The sequence below is a fragment of the Eulemur rufifrons genome, chromosome 2 (assembly GCF_041146395.1).
Source record: "Eulemur rufifrons isolate Redbay chromosome 2, OSU_ERuf_1, whole genome shotgun sequence".
Taxonomy (NCBI): domain Eukaryota; kingdom Metazoa; phylum Chordata; class Mammalia; order Primates; family Lemuridae; genus Eulemur; species Eulemur rufifrons.
The window spans coordinates 96442815-96460091 of NC_090984.1; the positions used below are offsets into that span (position 1 = coordinate 96442815).

General features: G+C 52.4%; 1 protein-coding gene across 21 annotated transcripts in view; it reads right to left on the minus strand.

Moving 5' to 3' along the window:
* Positions 1 to 2560: 2560 nt before the first annotated feature.
* Positions 2561 to 17277, minus strand: part of ACTN1 (actinin alpha 1) — a 93629-nt gene continuing 78912 nt past the window's right edge. For 6 of the 21 annotated variants that reach the window (XM_069488217.1, XM_069488078.1, XM_069488096.1 and 3 more), the window contains 11 exons: positions 15374 to 15521; positions 12951 to 13101; positions 12296 to 12404; positions 11723 to 11863; positions 10396 to 10578; positions 10015 to 10149; positions 8705 to 8884; positions 7867 to 8013; positions 6907 to 6987; positions 4965 to 5123; positions 2561 to 4038 (listed from right to left, as the gene is read on the minus strand). In XM_069488217.1, coding sequence (XP_069344318.1) covers positions 3880 to 4038; positions 4965 to 5123; positions 6907 to 6987; positions 7867 to 8013; positions 8705 to 8884; positions 10015 to 10149; positions 10396 to 10578; positions 11723 to 11863; positions 12296 to 12404; positions 12951 to 13101; positions 15374 to 15521 — 1593 coding nt within the window. In that variant the 3' untranslated portion in view covers positions 2561 to 3879. Of the gene's footprint in view, positions 4173 to 4960; positions 5124 to 6353; positions 6420 to 6906; positions 6988 to 7866; positions 8014 to 8704; positions 8885 to 10014; positions 10150 to 10395; positions 10579 to 11722; positions 11864 to 12295; positions 12405 to 12950; positions 13128 to 13720; positions 13731 to 15373; positions 15522 to 17277 lie in introns of all 21 variants that reach the window. The other 15 variants (XM_069488086.1, XM_069488123.1, XM_069488105.1 and 12 more) reach the window with 15 other exon arrangements.

Genomic DNA, 17277 nt, shown 5'->3' on the forward strand with positions numbered 1-17277 from the left:
CTGTGACAGGCTTGGTGCTCAGAATAGCCATAAGGGTCTTGTTAAGGGATTGACAGGCGAGAGAGAGAAGCTGTTTTCATAGATTGGCCTTCACGAGGCTGTCAACAAAGTCCCTAAAAGAGGTATGGTCAGAGGCAAAGAAAAATGCAAAAGAAATGCATCGTCCACACAGGCAGGAGAGATGCAGTGAATTTATCCCACTGATGCAGGAACAGTTAATTGCCACCTGGGTCAGAATGGAGAATTCCATCTGCCCAATCACTTAAAGTAAGCTGGAATAGTTTATAGTGAAAACTGGATAGAGGTGAAATGCAAAGGATGCCCAAGAGGCAAATGGTGCAGTGGGTTGCAAAACAAATGCCAGAGGAAAGGCATGGGCTCAGGGATCCTGGTGCCAGAGCAGACAGCGTCTATTAGAGACCACCCGTGCCTTGCATAGAATCGCCCCGGAAGTAAGCACCTCATCTTGTGTGACCACCAAGTGACATATCACAATTCTGAACCTTTGACCCAAAAAACCAGCAATGAGTAGCAAGGGACTTTAAATCTCCTATTTAAAAACAAATAAAATGAAGTAAATCAAACTCTTAGTACTAATACATCAGTAGTGTTTGGCAGTTTTGTACCCATCGTGACAACCTGTGGATTAATTTAAAGTGCTTGAATACGTAAGAGAATCTGGCATACATTAGGCTTTGTGGGGTTTTATTTTTTTCTGACCACCTATCCCCAAGTTCTATAGTTTTGTGGTTTTTACTCTGAAATGTGTAATTGAAAATTAGATATGTGATTTTAATTTTGGAGTATAAGGAAATTGTTAATAAACAGCACTGGACTGCTCAAGGGAACTTGATTCACTACATTTATAATATTTTCTATTATTTTGTGTTGAGCCAGACTTTGCTGCTTGGATTTGCATATGCCTGGTTGGGAGTCTGATATCCTGGAGAGTATTACTAAAACTTGTAAGTATGGTTTAAAATGTTTAAAGAAATTTAATGAATTTGCAAATGCAGTTAATTGTTTTGGGAACTTAATCTGTTAAATGTACGGATGATTAATGGACAAGCAAGAGTGTTTTTATTTTTATGGAAGAAATTACATTATCAGTAATAACAAGATGTGTATGATGACTTTAAAAGCTTTAAGAACTTAGATTTTTAAAATCTTACCCTTTTAACACATTGAAAATTAATTTATGGAATAACTTAGTGGACACACTTTTGTTCAAATGACTTACACTTTTTTTTAAATTGAGCAGATATGGACACTGATTGATCATATCTCTAGAAATTGAGGCATTAAAGTGCTTGCACCCTGGGTTTAGAAAACTTTCTAGTTGAAACAATTTCCCTCTCTCCTGAACTCCCATACCATTATTTATTTATTTATTTATTTGAGACCAGAGTCTCGCTCTGTTGCCCCAGGTAGAGTGCAGTGGCGTCACCATAGCTCACTGCAACCTCAAACTCCTGGGCTCAAGCAATCCTCCTGCCTCAGCTTCCCGAGTGGCTTGGACTACAGGTACGTGCCATATGGCCAGCTTATTTTTAGTAGAGATGGGGTCTTGCTCAGGCTGGTCTCCAACTCCTTAGCTCAAGCAATCCTCCCGCCTCAGCCTCTGAGAGTGCTAGGATTACAGGTGTGAGCCACTGTGCCCAGCCACCGATACCACTTTATCTTTGGTTAGACTTGCATGTAAATAGCTAAAACAAGTGTGTAGGCCTCTCTCAAAAGACTTTGACTCTGTAGACCAGGCTCTGGTCTTGTTCCACGGTTTTCCCCACAAAGATTCTGCCACAGCGGACCCACACTGAGCATTCACTTAACTTGTGGAAGAATCTGTAGGAACCAGCCGGGCGTGGTGGCTCACGCCTGTAATCCTAGCACTCTGGGAGGCCGAGGCGGGTGGATCGCTCGAGGTCAGGAGTTCGAGACTAGCCTGAGCAAGAGCGAGACCCCATCTCTACTAAAAATAGAAAGAAATTATATGGACAACTAAAAATATATATAGAAAAAATGAGCCAGGCATGGTGGCGCATGCCTGTAGTCCCAGCTACTCGGGAGGCTGAGGCAGAAGGATTGCTTGAGCCCAGGAGTTTGAGGTTGCTGTGAGCTAGGCTGACGCCACGGCACTCACTCTAGCCCGGGCAACAGAGCAAGACTCTGTCTCAAAAAAAAAAAAAAAAAAGAATCTGTAGGAACCTTTCTCAAAGCAAATACCAACCACTCTACCCGTAACCTTTTTCTCCATTGCCTCTCCTGTCTGTACCCTCTTTCCCAGGGCTACAGGTGTTCCAGAATCTCACTGAATTAGTCCCTAAACAAGAGGTCCTCACACCGTAGACTGTCATCTCTGGTCCCAGCCCAGTAAATTCTGACTTAGTCTTGGTCTCCCCACCCCCCCAGCCCGAGCCTTAAATGAGGGGACATAATTCATGTTAAGCATGAATTTTTAAAGAGATCCCTCAACCAGACCAAGCTTGAGTCCCTCGAAATCTAAGATTAATCACAGAACATTTATATGTACTAATGCTCTACAAACTCTATGTTATCGCATCAACTTTACAATGGCACTGTTATCCCCACTTAATAGCTCAGGGAACTGTAGTGCACAGTTCACCCATTTTGGAAAGGGCAGTCATGGATTTGAACTCTGACAGTCTGACTCTATAAACCAAACTCCCCGTAAAACACTACACCAAACCGTTTAACTCCTAAACACAGCCATAACTTGAACACAGATCTACGACTTCAGTTGCCAACTTATATTTCTGTGACACACTGTACTACTGATAAAAGTCTTCACTACCCTGCACTTTGAATAAAAGACAGACTCCGGGAGAGATAGGAAAGGCAAAAAATGAGAGATGCTAAAGCAGTGAACACAAAGCGCCTGGGGAGCTTGTTAAAATGCAGATTCTGAATCTGTATTCTGGGACGGGGTCTGAGATCCTGCATTGCCAACAAGCTTCAGGTGATGCTGCACAGCTGCTATCTGTGGGACATTTTGAATAGCAAGGAGTGAGATGACTCAGACAACTCAAGCTGTTCCCTGCAACAAAAATAAAAGGAGTTGGGGACATATAGATGTCACAGAGCTGTTTAATGCTGTGGAAAACAGCAAGGAGCAGGCAAAGAGCTGCCAGGGCAGCATCGTCGTTTTAATATAGTCTGTGCAAGCAATATCAAAGTTGTCCATAGTCTCCAAGTTTGCCCTATTTTTAATAAGCACTACTAATTTTTTTTTAAACTGTGTGCTGATAAAGAGGTTAGTCACACCTCTGAGGGACTGAAAAATGAAAAGCCACATAAATTCTCTTCCTTAAAAAAGAGCCATTTCAAAAGATTTTCTTTAATATCATAAAATATTTTCATGGACAAGTGAGCTAGCAAACACACATGCACCAATGTGCCTTTTGACAAGAGTACCCCCTACCCTGACTCCCACACCAAGGTGGACATGAGATTGGAGAAATGAATACAGCAGATGAAACGGATAGAAGAAAAAAAAAATCAGTAAAAAGGATGGAATATAACTTTGTGCTTGGTTATTTTCCTATGTCACAACAAAACAAGACATTTTGGTGCAAATAGTTAATTTTTCCTCTTTTCCATTTAAGTCTGGTGGAGAAAAAAATACTTTTTCTATAATAAAATATGTAGTTTTTTGGTTTTTAACGTAACTTTTTTTTTCTTTTTTGCAGAAAATAATTTTGTAAACTGTCACTTCGCGGGCAGAGAGGCTCGATGCCACATGGGCCTCAGCTCGCCCGTGGAGGCCGAGAGCTGAAACCAAACCCGGGCAGGAGACTGGGGACAGCGGAGGGCGCAAGGCGGGGCTCGGCATACAGGGCGACGGCGGCCGGGCAGGGCGGGCTAGAGGTCGCTCTCGCCATACAGCGCCGTGGAGAAGGACATGTAGTCCAGAGCACCGGGCACGGCGTCGGGGCCGCTGTAGGGCGCCATCCGCGCGATGCAGTACTCGGCCTGGTCCGGCGGCAGCTCACGGCGAAGCTCGTCCACGGTGATGTAGTTCTGCGGAGAGAGTGCCGTCAACGCGGCCGCAAAGCACAGCGGCCGTAAAGTGGCGCGGCTCGGCATGGCCGCAAAGTCCGGCAGCCACGAACCAACTCGCGACGGTAAGTAGCCGTTTTGGCTCCCTCCTGGTACTTTTTACGTATACACTGTATATCTTAAAAATGGTGTTGTCCAGTCTCTTTCCAAGCTAACTCGATGTGCTAATGATGCCTAAAATCTCACGTGTCACACTAGTCTGCAATCGTCACGTGCTGGAGCAATAGCAGACACTCTGGTGGGACTTAGAGATTCCTGGGGGACCTCTCACTCCTTTGGGCTCTCTAGAGGCCTCGGCCATAAAGTCTGATTATAATGAGCCCTCTGGCAGATTAAGATGACCTTCCAGGTTTGGACATCACGGCTGTAGACAGCATCCAAAATCTGGCCGGGCTTTACTACGTAGCCTTGTCCCACCAAGGTGGCTCACATCCTGGGGCTCTGCCTTCTCACTCCCCTTTGGGCTTGCCCCTGTAGGTCTAGTTGGAAGCTGCTGCTTTTTAGGAGCATGAAGGTCCAGGAAAGCTAACTCTGGGTCTCTGTCCCACCAGGTCGGCCCCTGGCCCCATGCCCTACCTCTGCCAGAGTCCCGTGGGAACCAGCTTAAGGGAGGGTGGGCTGCCACCACCAACCCAAAAGTCAGGAGACCAGGTCCCCATCTGGGCCTCAGTCTTCCTCCTCTACAAAATGAGTCACTTCAAGTAGATGGTCTGAGGATCATTCCAGCTCTAAGGTGCTAGGAATCAAATGAGAGTGCCCCTGAACCTATATCAGACCTTTAGGGACCTCTTTGTTAGGTTCTGCCTTTATTCCCTTACAGACTGAGACATTTCAGAAATTATACTCCCTACCATCCCGGCACAGTACCCACATCCCAGGAGACTCACCTTGTCCCCGGCCAGGATCTTGAAGGAAGCCATGACCTGGTCTGCCGTATCTGTGTCGGCTGTCTCTCGGGACATGAAGTCGATGAAGGCCTGGAATGTCACTACCCCCAGGCGGTTGGGGTCCACAATGCTCATGATGCGGGCAAATTCTGCCTCTCCCTGGAGGGAACAGCCAAGCCCAGGCCCATCAGTCCCTGGCCTGGTGGGAATATCTCTCATGGACCTGAAGACCCTACCCTGGAGGCTCAGACAGTCTATGGCTGGAAGAAGAGGGCACAGCAGCCCCCTAACCTAACTGGGGATGTCCTAAGGGTATGACAGGGACACACCACCGAACAGTGGAGACCCAGCTCAGGGTTTCCCACCCTCTACAGATGCCTGGGTTCCCCAGGGACCAAATAATAATGCTGAAAATAATTATGACAACAGTAATGACAATGATGGCCAACACCTACATAGCACATACTATATGCCAGGCATCATTCTAAGTGCTTTATATATTTTAATTCATTTAATTCTCACAACTCTATGAGGTAGGAATCTTATTATTTTCATTGTACAGATGAGAAATCTGAGGGCCAGACAGGCTAAGTGACTTGCCCAGGGTCACACGGCCAGTAAGAAGCAGAGCTGGGATTTGAACTCGGCCAGTCTGGCTCTAGAATGTGTTTTCTCTCCACCACACTGTACTTCCTACATGCCAGACATGTGCCCAGCACCTGTGTAAGTTCCTTCAATTAACCCTTATAACAGTCCTGCAGGGTCTCCCTCATTTCATCTGAGGCCACAAGCTGGTGACAGCAGGCTGGGATTTACTCACAGGTTCACCATGTCCAGCCCCAAGCCCCTGCCCTGCATTGGGCAGTCTGTGGGCTCTGCACATGGCACAAGGCCCAGGAGTCACCTGACTGCCCTGCCTAGAAAGTTTGCTCGAGAGGGCCAGACCAAGGTGGTCAGGGGGCCTGGGACAATGGCAAGGCAGTGCGGGCCTGACTGGAGCCATCACCAGGGTGGAGGGGGAAATCTAAATTCCCATGTCCCATGTGAGATGAAGCAGAGCCAACCCCAAACCCGGCAAGTCCAGGACAGCCAGTCCTTCCTGGCAGCCTCAGGGTGAGCCCAGCTGCCCGCAGCAGGAGCGAGAAGCCCCGTCTGCACTGTAAGTACCAGAAGATGAACGGCACGGAGACCGAGGTGAGAAGGCCAGGCCTCCCCGACACAGGCCAGGGCTGGGCCCAGCTTTCAGGGAGCATCTTCCCCAGGGACCAGAGACTTGAGGCTCCTCCGGGGAGGGCCTCCAGCCTGCCACTGCGCCACTGCTAGGACTCAGCCTCTCCCGCCAGCTGGCTCCTCCTCACCAGGGCAGGCAGAGGGTGGGGTTTACGTTACCATGTTGTAACCCATGGAGATAAGGCAGGCGCGGAAATCATCCGTGTCCATCATGCCTGTCTTCTTCTGTGGGGCAGTGGCACCGAGACACAAGGAGGGTCAGAAAGGCGGGAGGAGGAAGGGCCGGCCCGGGGCCAGGACAGGGCACAGACGGCCAGAGAGAGAGGATGAGGTTTATGGTTTGGGGGACATGACGTGGGGAGGAAGATGGAGGAGTAGACGCAAATACACATCCGAGGAAGACATCCACAGGAAGGAAGACGACAGAGCAGGGAGATGCAAAGATCCGTCCACAGGATGAAGAGCGGCCAGGAGAGAGGAGGGCGGGCACCAGGCAGGTTCCCACGAAAGACGAGCGAGGGCAGAGGCCGGAGGATGGAGCAGTGGGAGGAGGAGCCCGACACAGGGCGGGCAGGGACAACAGGAGAGACGAGCCCCACGGCCCACAGGAGGGGGACAGGGAGATCCAGACAGAGAGAAGAGAAAAAGGAAAAACGCGTTATTTCTCGCCCCAGATGCCACCCTGAGCATGCTCCATGCAGGAGGCGAGTACCTGGGGGTCGTTGCCAATATCATAACCCAAGCTGATGAGGCAGGCTTTGAACTCCTCGGGACCCAGTGTGCCGGAGTGATCCTGGGGCCGCGGTGCGCCAGGCAGCGAGCCATGCGGTGCCAGGGAGGTGGAGGCCGTGAGGGGCATGCCCCAGGGAGGGTGGCGTGTGTAGGGAGACATGGGCACAGAGGCATGCGGGTGGGAGGGTGGGGCGGGGGAGGAGGGGAAATAAAAGTGCACACGGTTAGACACATGGACAAGGTTCCAGGGTGTGCCCTCTCCCAGCACACACAGCTCTGCTCTGGGAAACGGGGCCAGAGCGGAGCACCATGAGCCATGAGGGCGAGCAGCTCCCCCAGGAGTGCCCCGCCCAGCCCGCCTTCCCCAGGGGCTCCCCCCACCCAGGTGCCTGGAGGGCCGTGAAGCAGGCAGGGGAGGTGGGCAGCACCTAAGCCCATGCCCCTCCACCCTATGTCCACCCCCCAAGCCCCAGGGCACTGGGAAAGGGCAGCCCACTAATGCTCATCCTGTCTGAAGCTGGGATGAGAACCCAGGACAGCAGCTGTCATCCTCAGCAGAGTGGCCCAAAGGCCACTGGGAGGAGGGCAGGAATCTGCTTCTCCATCCCCTGGGGGAGAGGTGAGGGACAGTCCCCACAGCCGGGGACAGCAAGCCTTCACCTGAGGGTTGATTCCTCAGGGCAGGCAAACAAGGGTCAGGGGTACAATGTCTCTCCCACCCACAATACGAGCACTCGCCAGGAAAGCAGGAAGCTCATGGGACACAGGGACAGGCTTTCCAAGGCTGGCTTTGTGGGGTGCACAGAGTCAGGGCAGGCTGATGGCAGCTCCCCCGCCCCTACACTTGCATGGCAGCCCACACCCTGGGCGGGCACTGCCCTCCAGGGCCCTGGGGCAGGAGCTGGGGGCTGCGCTCAGCAAGCGCCAGGGCGGGGCTCACCCGGTCAAAGTGGTTGAAGGAGGCCCGGAACTCGCTCATCTGCTCCTGGCTGATGCCCTTGGCGTCCCGGGTCAGGATCTGGTTCTCCACCTCGTTGATGGTCCTGGCGATGGTGGTGAGCAGCTGCTCCCAGCCCACGCGGATGTGCTGCGGGCAGGCGAGGGGCCTGTCAGCAGAGGGGCTCCAGGCTGCCCTGCCCACTCCTCCCTCCAAATGGCCAAAGCCACCAAACCCGGCCTTCCCTGTGCATTCTCAGTGTCGCCAGCTGGAGGAGAAGCCGGACAAGGACAACCTACTAGGGCAGGGGCCCCTAGATGGTGAAGGGGCAGGGTGGTGGCCTCTGCCTGGGGCAGCAGAGAGATTAGGGTTTGCCAACAGGGGTAGGGTCAGGAAGGAGGGCAGATCCAGTCGTAGGAGAGACTAAGGGACACTGACACACACACAAGTGTGCACATACATGCCTGCACACGCGCCCTTTCACGGTCAAAACAAGCAGTCGTTTAGAAAACAGGCACCTAAGCTGGTGTTTGGAGCCCACCAGCACCCGAATAACCAGGAGTGCTGTTAAAAATTGAGATTCCTGAGCTCTACCCCTGAACTAGTGAATCAAATTCTGGGGATGGGGCCTAGAAACGTGAACTCCTAACAAGTCCCTGGGGAAACCCAGAAGACACTGAGGATGGAAGACGTGAAGCTTTAGGGGTGAAGAGAAACGAGTTTATCCTCCTACGATGACCAGCTTCCTTGGAAGATGGGTAAACACCCCAACCCCCACCCTGGGGGAAAACAGAAGGGACACAAGCCCCCTCTCTCAGAGGCACAAGGCCAGCCCGCCCACCTCCATGGTGTAGTTGGTGTGCTTGTTGTCGAAGATGAGCGCCTCCTGGATGAGCTGGTGGTCACCCTCCAGCTGGTCAATCTTTGGCTTGTAGTTGACAATGCTCTTCTCGTACTGCCGCAGGTGGCTGAGCTGGTCCTCCAGGGTCCCGTGCATCTCGATGGAGATCCTCCCGATCTCCTGCTCATCCGGAAGTAGGCACCTTGTCAGACCACCCGTGGGGTGTGGACTAGGGTCCCCAAGGTCACTGGCTAACTCTCAGATGATTCTTGGTTCCCCTCCCAGCCCTAGGGAGGCCATCACTGGTAATTACTAAGGCACATTTAGCATGAGTGCTCCTTGGTGTGGAAACAGCATCATAAACGTGTGGAGCAAACACTGTTATCATTGGATGAAACACCTCCCACCTCTCAGGCACCTGTCAGCCTCAGGAAGGGATGCGGGGTCAGTGGCTAACCTAAATGTTCACCTTTGCTTGCTATTCAACCCCCCTTCCCAAGCCTTGTTCCCTAACATGGTCATCTCAGGGACCCACTGAGCCAGGACCCTCACAGCCCAGCATGCCTGGCTCACCCCTTCAGGGACCATATTCTCACTCCTGCCACTCTGCCCTGTGGGGTGCTCGCCCTAGCCACCTGATCCCACTCACCCCTTAGGCCAGGCCGATTGCCCATCTCTGTCTGACATTCACCCATGCAAACAAACCTCGCTTGTGAACGCACTTTCTGTCCACTCAACTCAATCCAGCAGATATTTCCCAAGTGGCTACTAAGCACAATATGTGGGGGGCGGGGGGTTGCCCACACAAATGTGAACTTGCCATGGTCTCTGCCCGCAAGGAGCTCAGAGGCCATTCTCTAGCCAGAGCACCCTACTAGTTAGCCCACACAATTCAGCAAAAAATCCAACACTTGACCAGGGTTTGGTTCTCTCTGTAGGAAGTTCATCCTCTTAGCCCAAGCTCATGGCTCAGGACGAGCCTGCAGGGATGAAAAGGAGGCCTGGTCAACGAGAGCCACCAAAGGGACCAAGCTGAATTGGACACTCAGGGCCGACCCTCCTGTGGGACTCTCATATGTGGCTCCCTAGTTGTCCTTGGGTCAGTCTTTGCTCCCAAATTAGATACCGGGATGAAGCCTTCAGGCCTTCCCTGCAGAGGCCTCTACAGCCCTCTGCAGCACAACAGACCAGTCCTGGGCTCAGGGCCTCAGGCCTCCTGGGTCCCACCCGTAGAGAGACAGGCAACCTGGCTGGGATGGAGCTGGGGACGGGTGGGAGCCCCGAGCTCGACTCCCCAGGACGGGACCCACCTCCATCTTGGTCTGGATCCAGGGCCCGATGACGTTGGCCTGGGCCCCGAACTGCTTGCGTAGCCTCTCGTTGTGCTGCTGGCGGGCGTGCTCCTCTGTCAGAGCCTGGTCCCTCCTTGGCACCAGCTGCCGCACCTGGGGTGGGAACAACCATGGGACTTTGGGGATGGGCCAGCCATCTGCCCAAGGAGGAAATGGAGGACCCACGTGGGGAAGGGGCCAGTCAGCAATGAAACAGGAATGAAGATGTTGACTTCTTCCAGAAATTCAGTCATTCGCTAGCTGGACACACAATGAATGTCTACCATGTGACAATTTAAAACATGAAATCAACAAAAATTAATGAAAAAAAGACAAAACCCCCGCCCTTATGAAACTCACGTGGTCCCATTTGCCATTGATCTCCTGAGGCGTGATGGTTGTGTAGGGGTTGGTGCCCGCCATGTTTACGTGGTAGGTCTGGACGATCTTAGACACCTCGTTGTGGATGCCCAGGATGGCCAGGCGCTCCTTGTCGGCATCAGGGAGGGTGGCCTTGAACTGCTCGTGGGCTGTGGTCAGTCCCTGGACAGACACAGGGATGGAGGAGTGCAGTCACTCAGGGGGCTGGTGCCTGCCCTGGGCAAGAAGAGCAAGGGGAGCCCTTGGGTCCAGGTAGAGGTGGGTGAAGGGGCCACAGGAACAGGGCACCCATAGCAGCTGGGAAGCATCAAATCAAAGATTGTCACGGCTGAGAACCGGGATGGCAGGGATGGCCCCAGGAAGGTGAAGACAGTCATCAAAGCAATAGCTTCATCCCTGGGGCTGGGGAAATTGGCAGAAACCATCCTGGGACATTCACTATCCCAGAGTCACATCAGGGGCAAGGGGTGCCCCAGAGATCTGTCCCCCAGGGGACCTCCCCAGCACTGGCTTCCTCAGCTCTTTGCAAAACCTTTTAAATCTAATACTTTGCAGCTGTATAAAAGGTTGAGAAAGCTATAAATTGATGTGAAATGAACTCCAAGATAAATGTTCAATTAAAAATCAAGGTTGAGGATACAGTATATTATAAAAGCTATTTTTTGTGTTTTTAAAAAAAAGGTATAGAAAAGAACATGGAAATAAACACATTTGTTTGTGTATGCAGACTGTGGTCATGTGGTGGTGGGGGGAACCCGAGAAGGGAGACTTTTTTTCTTTTTTTTCCTGAGACAGAGTCTCACTCTGTCACTCTGTCACCCAGGCTAGAGTGCCGTGGTGTCAGCCCAACTCATAGCAACCTCAAACTCCTGGGCTCAAGTGATCCTCCTGCCTCAGCCTCCCAAGTAGCTGGGACTCCATGTGCATGCCACCACACCCGGCTAATTTTTCTATTCTTACTAGAGATGGGGTCTCGCTCTTGCTCAGGCTGGTCTCCAACTCCTGACCTCGAGCGATCCTCCCACCTCGGCCTCCCAGAGTGCTAGGATTACAGGCGTGAGCCACTGCGCCCGGCCAAGAAGGGAGACCTTATTGCACACCCTTGTTATTTTTTGGATTTTATACCATATGCATATATTACCTCATCAAAATAAATAAAATGCAAAGGTTTCAAATCTACAAAACCCTTTAGATGCTCTTCCTCAGTCCGCTACTCTACAGGAGCAAGTCCTGCAGGAGTGTGACCTGCAGAGCGTGGGCCGTGGCAGCTGGGGGAGCGGCCGCTGGGGCGGGGCGTGTGGCACACCTGGATCTCCTCGATGGTGTGCACGATGAAGGTGTCCTGCAGGTCCTCCATGGCCCCCTCCATCCAGTTGTTGAAGGGCGCGGCCCGCTTGGCATACTCCAGATACAGCTGGTCGATGGTCTCCAGCAGCTTCTCTGTCCGCTGAGAGGGCCAAATGGGGTGGGGTGGGGGTGTTTAGCAAAGTGATGTCGAGAATCATCCCCCACCTCCATCAAGGTTCTCCTGTGAGCCCCAAGGGGTCCAGGTTGAGGAGCCCTGTATGGACCGCCTCACACTGCAGTCGCCTGGCCTGGCCCCCCAGAGTGTCTGTTTTGTAGAATAGGAAAGTTCTCAAATGGCTGCGGTTGGGTTGTTAAGTGCACTAAACCGGGAGGATGAGCTTTGTTAGGGCAAGAGAGGCACATCCGTCAGGGCAAAGACCAAATCCTACGCCGAAGTGAATCTTCAGTTAGGCCAGGGGTGGGGGAGGGCCAGGGAACCCCTGGAGTCTTTAGCTCAAAGCAAAGAAGCAGGAAGCGGCACCCGCACACAGCTGCCAGGCGCAGGCCCAGAACTCCCTCCAGGGCCCCTCACCTCTAGAGCTTCCCTCCGCTTCTGAGTTAGGGCCCCCAGATTGTCCCACTGGTCACAGATCTTTTGGCAACGGGCGTTGACACTGGGTGAGTCGTAATAGTCCAGCTCACTGGGGAGGGAAGAGACAAGGCAGTTGGGTGACCTGGGTTAATTCCATGGTCCTCTCCTCTCCCTGGGGTCGGGGGCACTAGTGGTGCAGGAAGATCCGGTGCTCCCTTCATCAGACCTTCCAGGCACCCTTCCCACCCCACCCCCTTGGCTTTCACGAGACCAGCAGGGAAGAGACCAGAAAAGGCCAGTCCTCCTCTCCAACGGGCCCTGCCCAACCAAGGCTGGAGGCGACACCCACCTTTACCCCAACACCTAATGTCAGGGAGCTACTGAGGCTCAACAAGAAAGCTCAGAGCCAAAGCTTGGTTATTCTTGGCTCCAGCACTAGTCACAGGTGAGGAAGGAGGCCTGCACCAGGATGGGAGTGGTCACAGGCTTGTCACCCTGCAGCGGGGATGCTCCTGTCTTGTGTATCGACTCCCTTCCCATCTGTATCCACCCTTCTTACTTTCCACGGCCACGCCCCCATCTCCCACAGTGGCTGAGAATGCCAAGCCCCAGCCCCGCACTGGGGGCCACAGGGTAGGGTGCCAGGGCCGCCTACTTGAGCTCCTGTGCGATGGCAGCGATCTGCTCCACGCGGTCCTGGTGGGCGGCCAGGTCACTCTCGAAGGCCTCGTGCTTCTTGAGCAGGGCCTTGATCTCTGAGAGTGTGGCTGTTTCATAATCCTTCTGCCGCAGCATGGCCTCTTTGCCTGGGTTCAGAGAGAGGGACACACGGCTGAGCAGGAGCAGGGGCTGGGGGGCATCTTCTTGGCCCTGACTATCCACCCCATAGGGCCCCAGGAGCTCCACTTCTGGGGGTACTGCCCAAGGAGGCGTCCACTGTACGGCAATCTGCAAGGTTCAGGCTTTGTCCCCACATGGCTTTTCTGTCCTATCTACTCTTTTTTCTTAAATCAGGATGATAATATAATGAGTTTAGAGAAAAAAAATTACAGATAAGCCTACTTATCTATCCCATTCGGTCTTTCCTTATATGGATGTTCTGTTAAAACACTGGGCATATATAAGTCATATTTCCTGCCTTCAAAATATGTAGCAGCACATTATCGGAATTTCTACTTTGGCTCTGTGGTCTTCCACGTCCCCCTCGTACGGCCGTGCAGAGAGTGTCTGCACCACCACTGACGTAACCACCCACGGCCCTCCTGTGGGGCACTTAGGCCCCTTGCCTTGCACTATCACAGAAGTCTCACCAAACATCTCCAGGCATGTGATCTCTCCCATGTTTAGGGTTAACTCTTTGGACAGTCTCAAGAAATGGAATGCCCAGGTTAGAGAGTAATAAAATCGTTAGGGGTGAATACATACGGCCAAACTGCTGTCCCCAGAGCTTGTGCTGAGCACTTCTCTTGCTGGTAGCTGGCAAGCTCATGAGGCCACTCCTTGCCCTGTACCTTGGCCCAACAGAGGACACATGCTAGAAGCATGTAATGAATGGGTACAATCTCCACCATCTCCCCTCTGCTCTGCTGCATCCACGCCTGCGTAAGTAACTCCACACATGCACAGTGGAAGGCGGAGCAGCACCTCTGGTCACTGTGTGTGAAGCCCAGCACACGCACTCGTAACAGGGCGCTAACCCAACCCCCCTTAGCTGAGGCAAGCACTCTTGTCCCCTACACCAAGACAAGCCACTCCCAAATGCCCTTAGGGTATGGTCCTCCCCACTCATCTCCAGCCTAAGGTTTGAGGAGCACAAAACAGGGTTGAATGGGGGAGTCCTGAGCTCCCCTGACCAACGGGTCTGCCCAGGGGTTCCAGCTGAAGTGGCCGGCAGGGCCTGAGGAGATGGGCAGCCCACCTGTCCCCCTGCAGCCCTGGCCCAGGTTCCGAGGAAAAGACTATTCTCAGACGCTGTCTCTCTTCAGCGTGAACTTCAGCTGCCAATAAGCAGACACCAGACACAGCCCCAAGTGCCTCAAGGTCGGAGTAACAGGGACATACATGTGCTAAGGCGAGGGCGCTGGTTCCTGCCAGGGGAGGCCGGGCAGTGGAAGGAGCAGAGGACATCGAGCGAGGGCTACTCCCGCCTGAGTGTGCCGCCTGCCGGGCGCTGAACTGAGCATGCGACGTACTTAGGATATTTACGCTTCACAACCCCACGAAGAGGTTGTATTAGTTGAAGAGCATCCCCCAGAACCTCAGAATGTGATCTTATTTGGAAATAGGGTTTTTGCATATGTAATTAGTTAGGATGAGGTTACATTGGGTGACGGTGGGCCCTAAAGTCAACGACTGGTCTTTATTAGAGAAAGGAAAGGGAAGTTCAATCAAAGAGACACCAAGAGAAGAAGCCATGTGAGGTTAGAGGCAGAGACTGGGGCGATGCAGCTACAAGCCAAGGGACACGCAGGACCGCTGCAGCCACCGAAGCTGGGAGGCAGCATGGGACAGACTCTGTGGGGCCTCCAGAAGGAACCAACCCCACCAACATCTCAATTTAGGACATCTGGTCTCCTGACCTGTGAAAGAATAAGTTTCTGCTGTTCTAAGCCACCAAGTTTGTGGAAATCTGTTACAGCAGCCCTAGGAAACCGATACGGGAGGGCACGTCGTCCCCCGGAGGGCCAGCCACCACTCCAAACTGACACTGCTTCTAAGCAGTGGATTCTAAGAGTCAGGATTCAAACCCAACCTAACTGACTCAGGGGAGGAAAAATCAATTACTGTGACAAGAACAATTAAAAATTAACACTTATAAAGCATTGCACTGCGCTATGTAACTCCTCAGTACTTTGTATTAATTGATTTAATTCTCATAAACCCATGAGGTTGGTGCTCTTATTATCCCCACTTTACAGATAAGGAAACTGAGACAACAAAAAGGCTAATGAACTTGCCTAATGCCACAGAACTAGTAAGAGACAAAACAAAAAAAACAAAAGGCGAGAGGAGAACAGAGTTGCGGCTGGTGGCGGAGGAAAGCCAGACCCCTGGGGAGGCAGAGCCGGGTGGCCTTACCGTCCGTCCAGGCCTCGTGGATGGAGGCCTTCTGCCGGAACTTCTCCGCCAGGTGGTCGAGCCGCTCCAGCCTCCGGATCTCGTTCAGCAGCCACTCCTCATAGCCCTTCTCCACCTGCTCCAGGCAGCCCCAGGCGTTGTTGATGTCCTGTGGGGAGGGGAGATGCAGGGTCAGGGCCCAGACCCCATCCCGAGCCCCCTGCCTGCTCCATGCCTGCCATCTCTGCCCCACATCCACCCCAGCTCCCACTGGCATTTCCCTGGGCCCCCAGGAGCCAGGCCTCCTGGCAAGGCTTGGGGCCTGAGTCCACGTGGGTCAGTGAGCTACCGCTTATCCACGGGGCTTTGAGTGTGGAGCCCCACGGGGAAAGAGCCCAAGGCCTTCCATGCCTAGGGGTGGCTTCTGACAGGACTCCAACCAATCCCAGGGGTCCTGGGCCCAGCCAGGTACACAGAACAATGAACAAGGCAAGCAGGCATTGGAGCCGCCCAGCCTTCCTGTGTTCCTGGAGCCGTCCATGAGCTCAGGCCTCTGGGCAGTAGCCTGGAGCCTGCAGTGACCTTTGCCTGGGCCAGCCGGCCACAATTCCAAGAGGACAAATGCCGAGTGCAAACCCACACCCCTTCAGGCAGGCCACTCCCTTCAGCTCATGCAAGGGTGCCCAGCTGAGCAGTGACTGGGGCTGGCCCTGCATGCCACCCTCCCCACCACGCGTCCTGGGCCAGGCTGCATCTGCCCCAAGGAAGGGCACTTTGCCTGATTCCCACAGAGCACCCTTTGGCTAGCAGCGGCTCTGGCTACCTAAAGCCTACTGATTCTGCCTTGGAACACATAAGAGGACTGCAGTTTTCCCAACTGCGTACACTACGTCGAAGTCTTTTATTCTCCCTTTGTGATGCCCTGGATGCTGCCTCTCCCGGTGCTGCCTGTCTTTCGCCCATCCCCTCCTGCCATACACGCCTGTGTGCTCTTTAAGAACAAAAAGCTCTGTCATGGGGAACTTGTTAAATTTTCTTCTGTATGTTTCTCTGGCTCATAAAGTTTTTCCCTAAGTCCTGGGGAGAGGGTAAGGAGAATGAATAACAAAAAGTGACATAGGCCAGGCATGGTGGCTCAAGCCTGTAATCCTAGCACTTTGGGAGACATAGGAGGGGGGATCGCTTGAGGCCAGGAGTTCAAGACCAGCCTGAGCAAGAGCGAGACCCCATCTCTACTAAAAATAGAAATAACGAGTAGGGTGTTGTGGCACGAGCCTGTAGTCCCAGCTACTCGGGAAGCTGAGGCAGGAAGATCACTAGAGCCTGGCAGTTTGAGGTTGCTGTGAGCTATGATGATGCCACTATACTCCAGCCCAGGCAACAGAGTGAGACCTTGTTTCAAAAAAAAAAAGAATGAAAAAGTGACAATTTCATGAGAGGGAAAGCTGGTCACAATATATTAGGTTGTTTTCTTTTTTTTAAGCAGCTTATTATATAAAACATGCATTAGGAATCCCTTAAAAATTATATTTATATGGAAAAACTAAAAGAATCTTTTTAAAAGGCTTTTTTAAAAGTTGATATTGGATAGTAAGACTGTAAGTAATTTCTGTTTTCTGTACTTTGCTTATTTGTATCTTTCCAATATCATACCAAAAAAAAAAAAGTCTATTGTTTTAGGTAATAAATTTTTTTTAAGTACCTAATGATTCTATGGAAGTAAAAATTAACTTTACTGCTACTGAATTACACCCTGTTTGGTTTACTATGTCCAGCGGCATTTTGTTTACCAAGATGATCGGGGGGTGCTGGGGAGGTCTGGGGTGGATGCTCAGGGTCTGGAAGGGCAAGCCTGACCCAGAATGGCCAGGGAGGGGCCGCCCCATGGCTGAGTCTGGGCGACAGCCTGGGTGGTAATGTGGAGG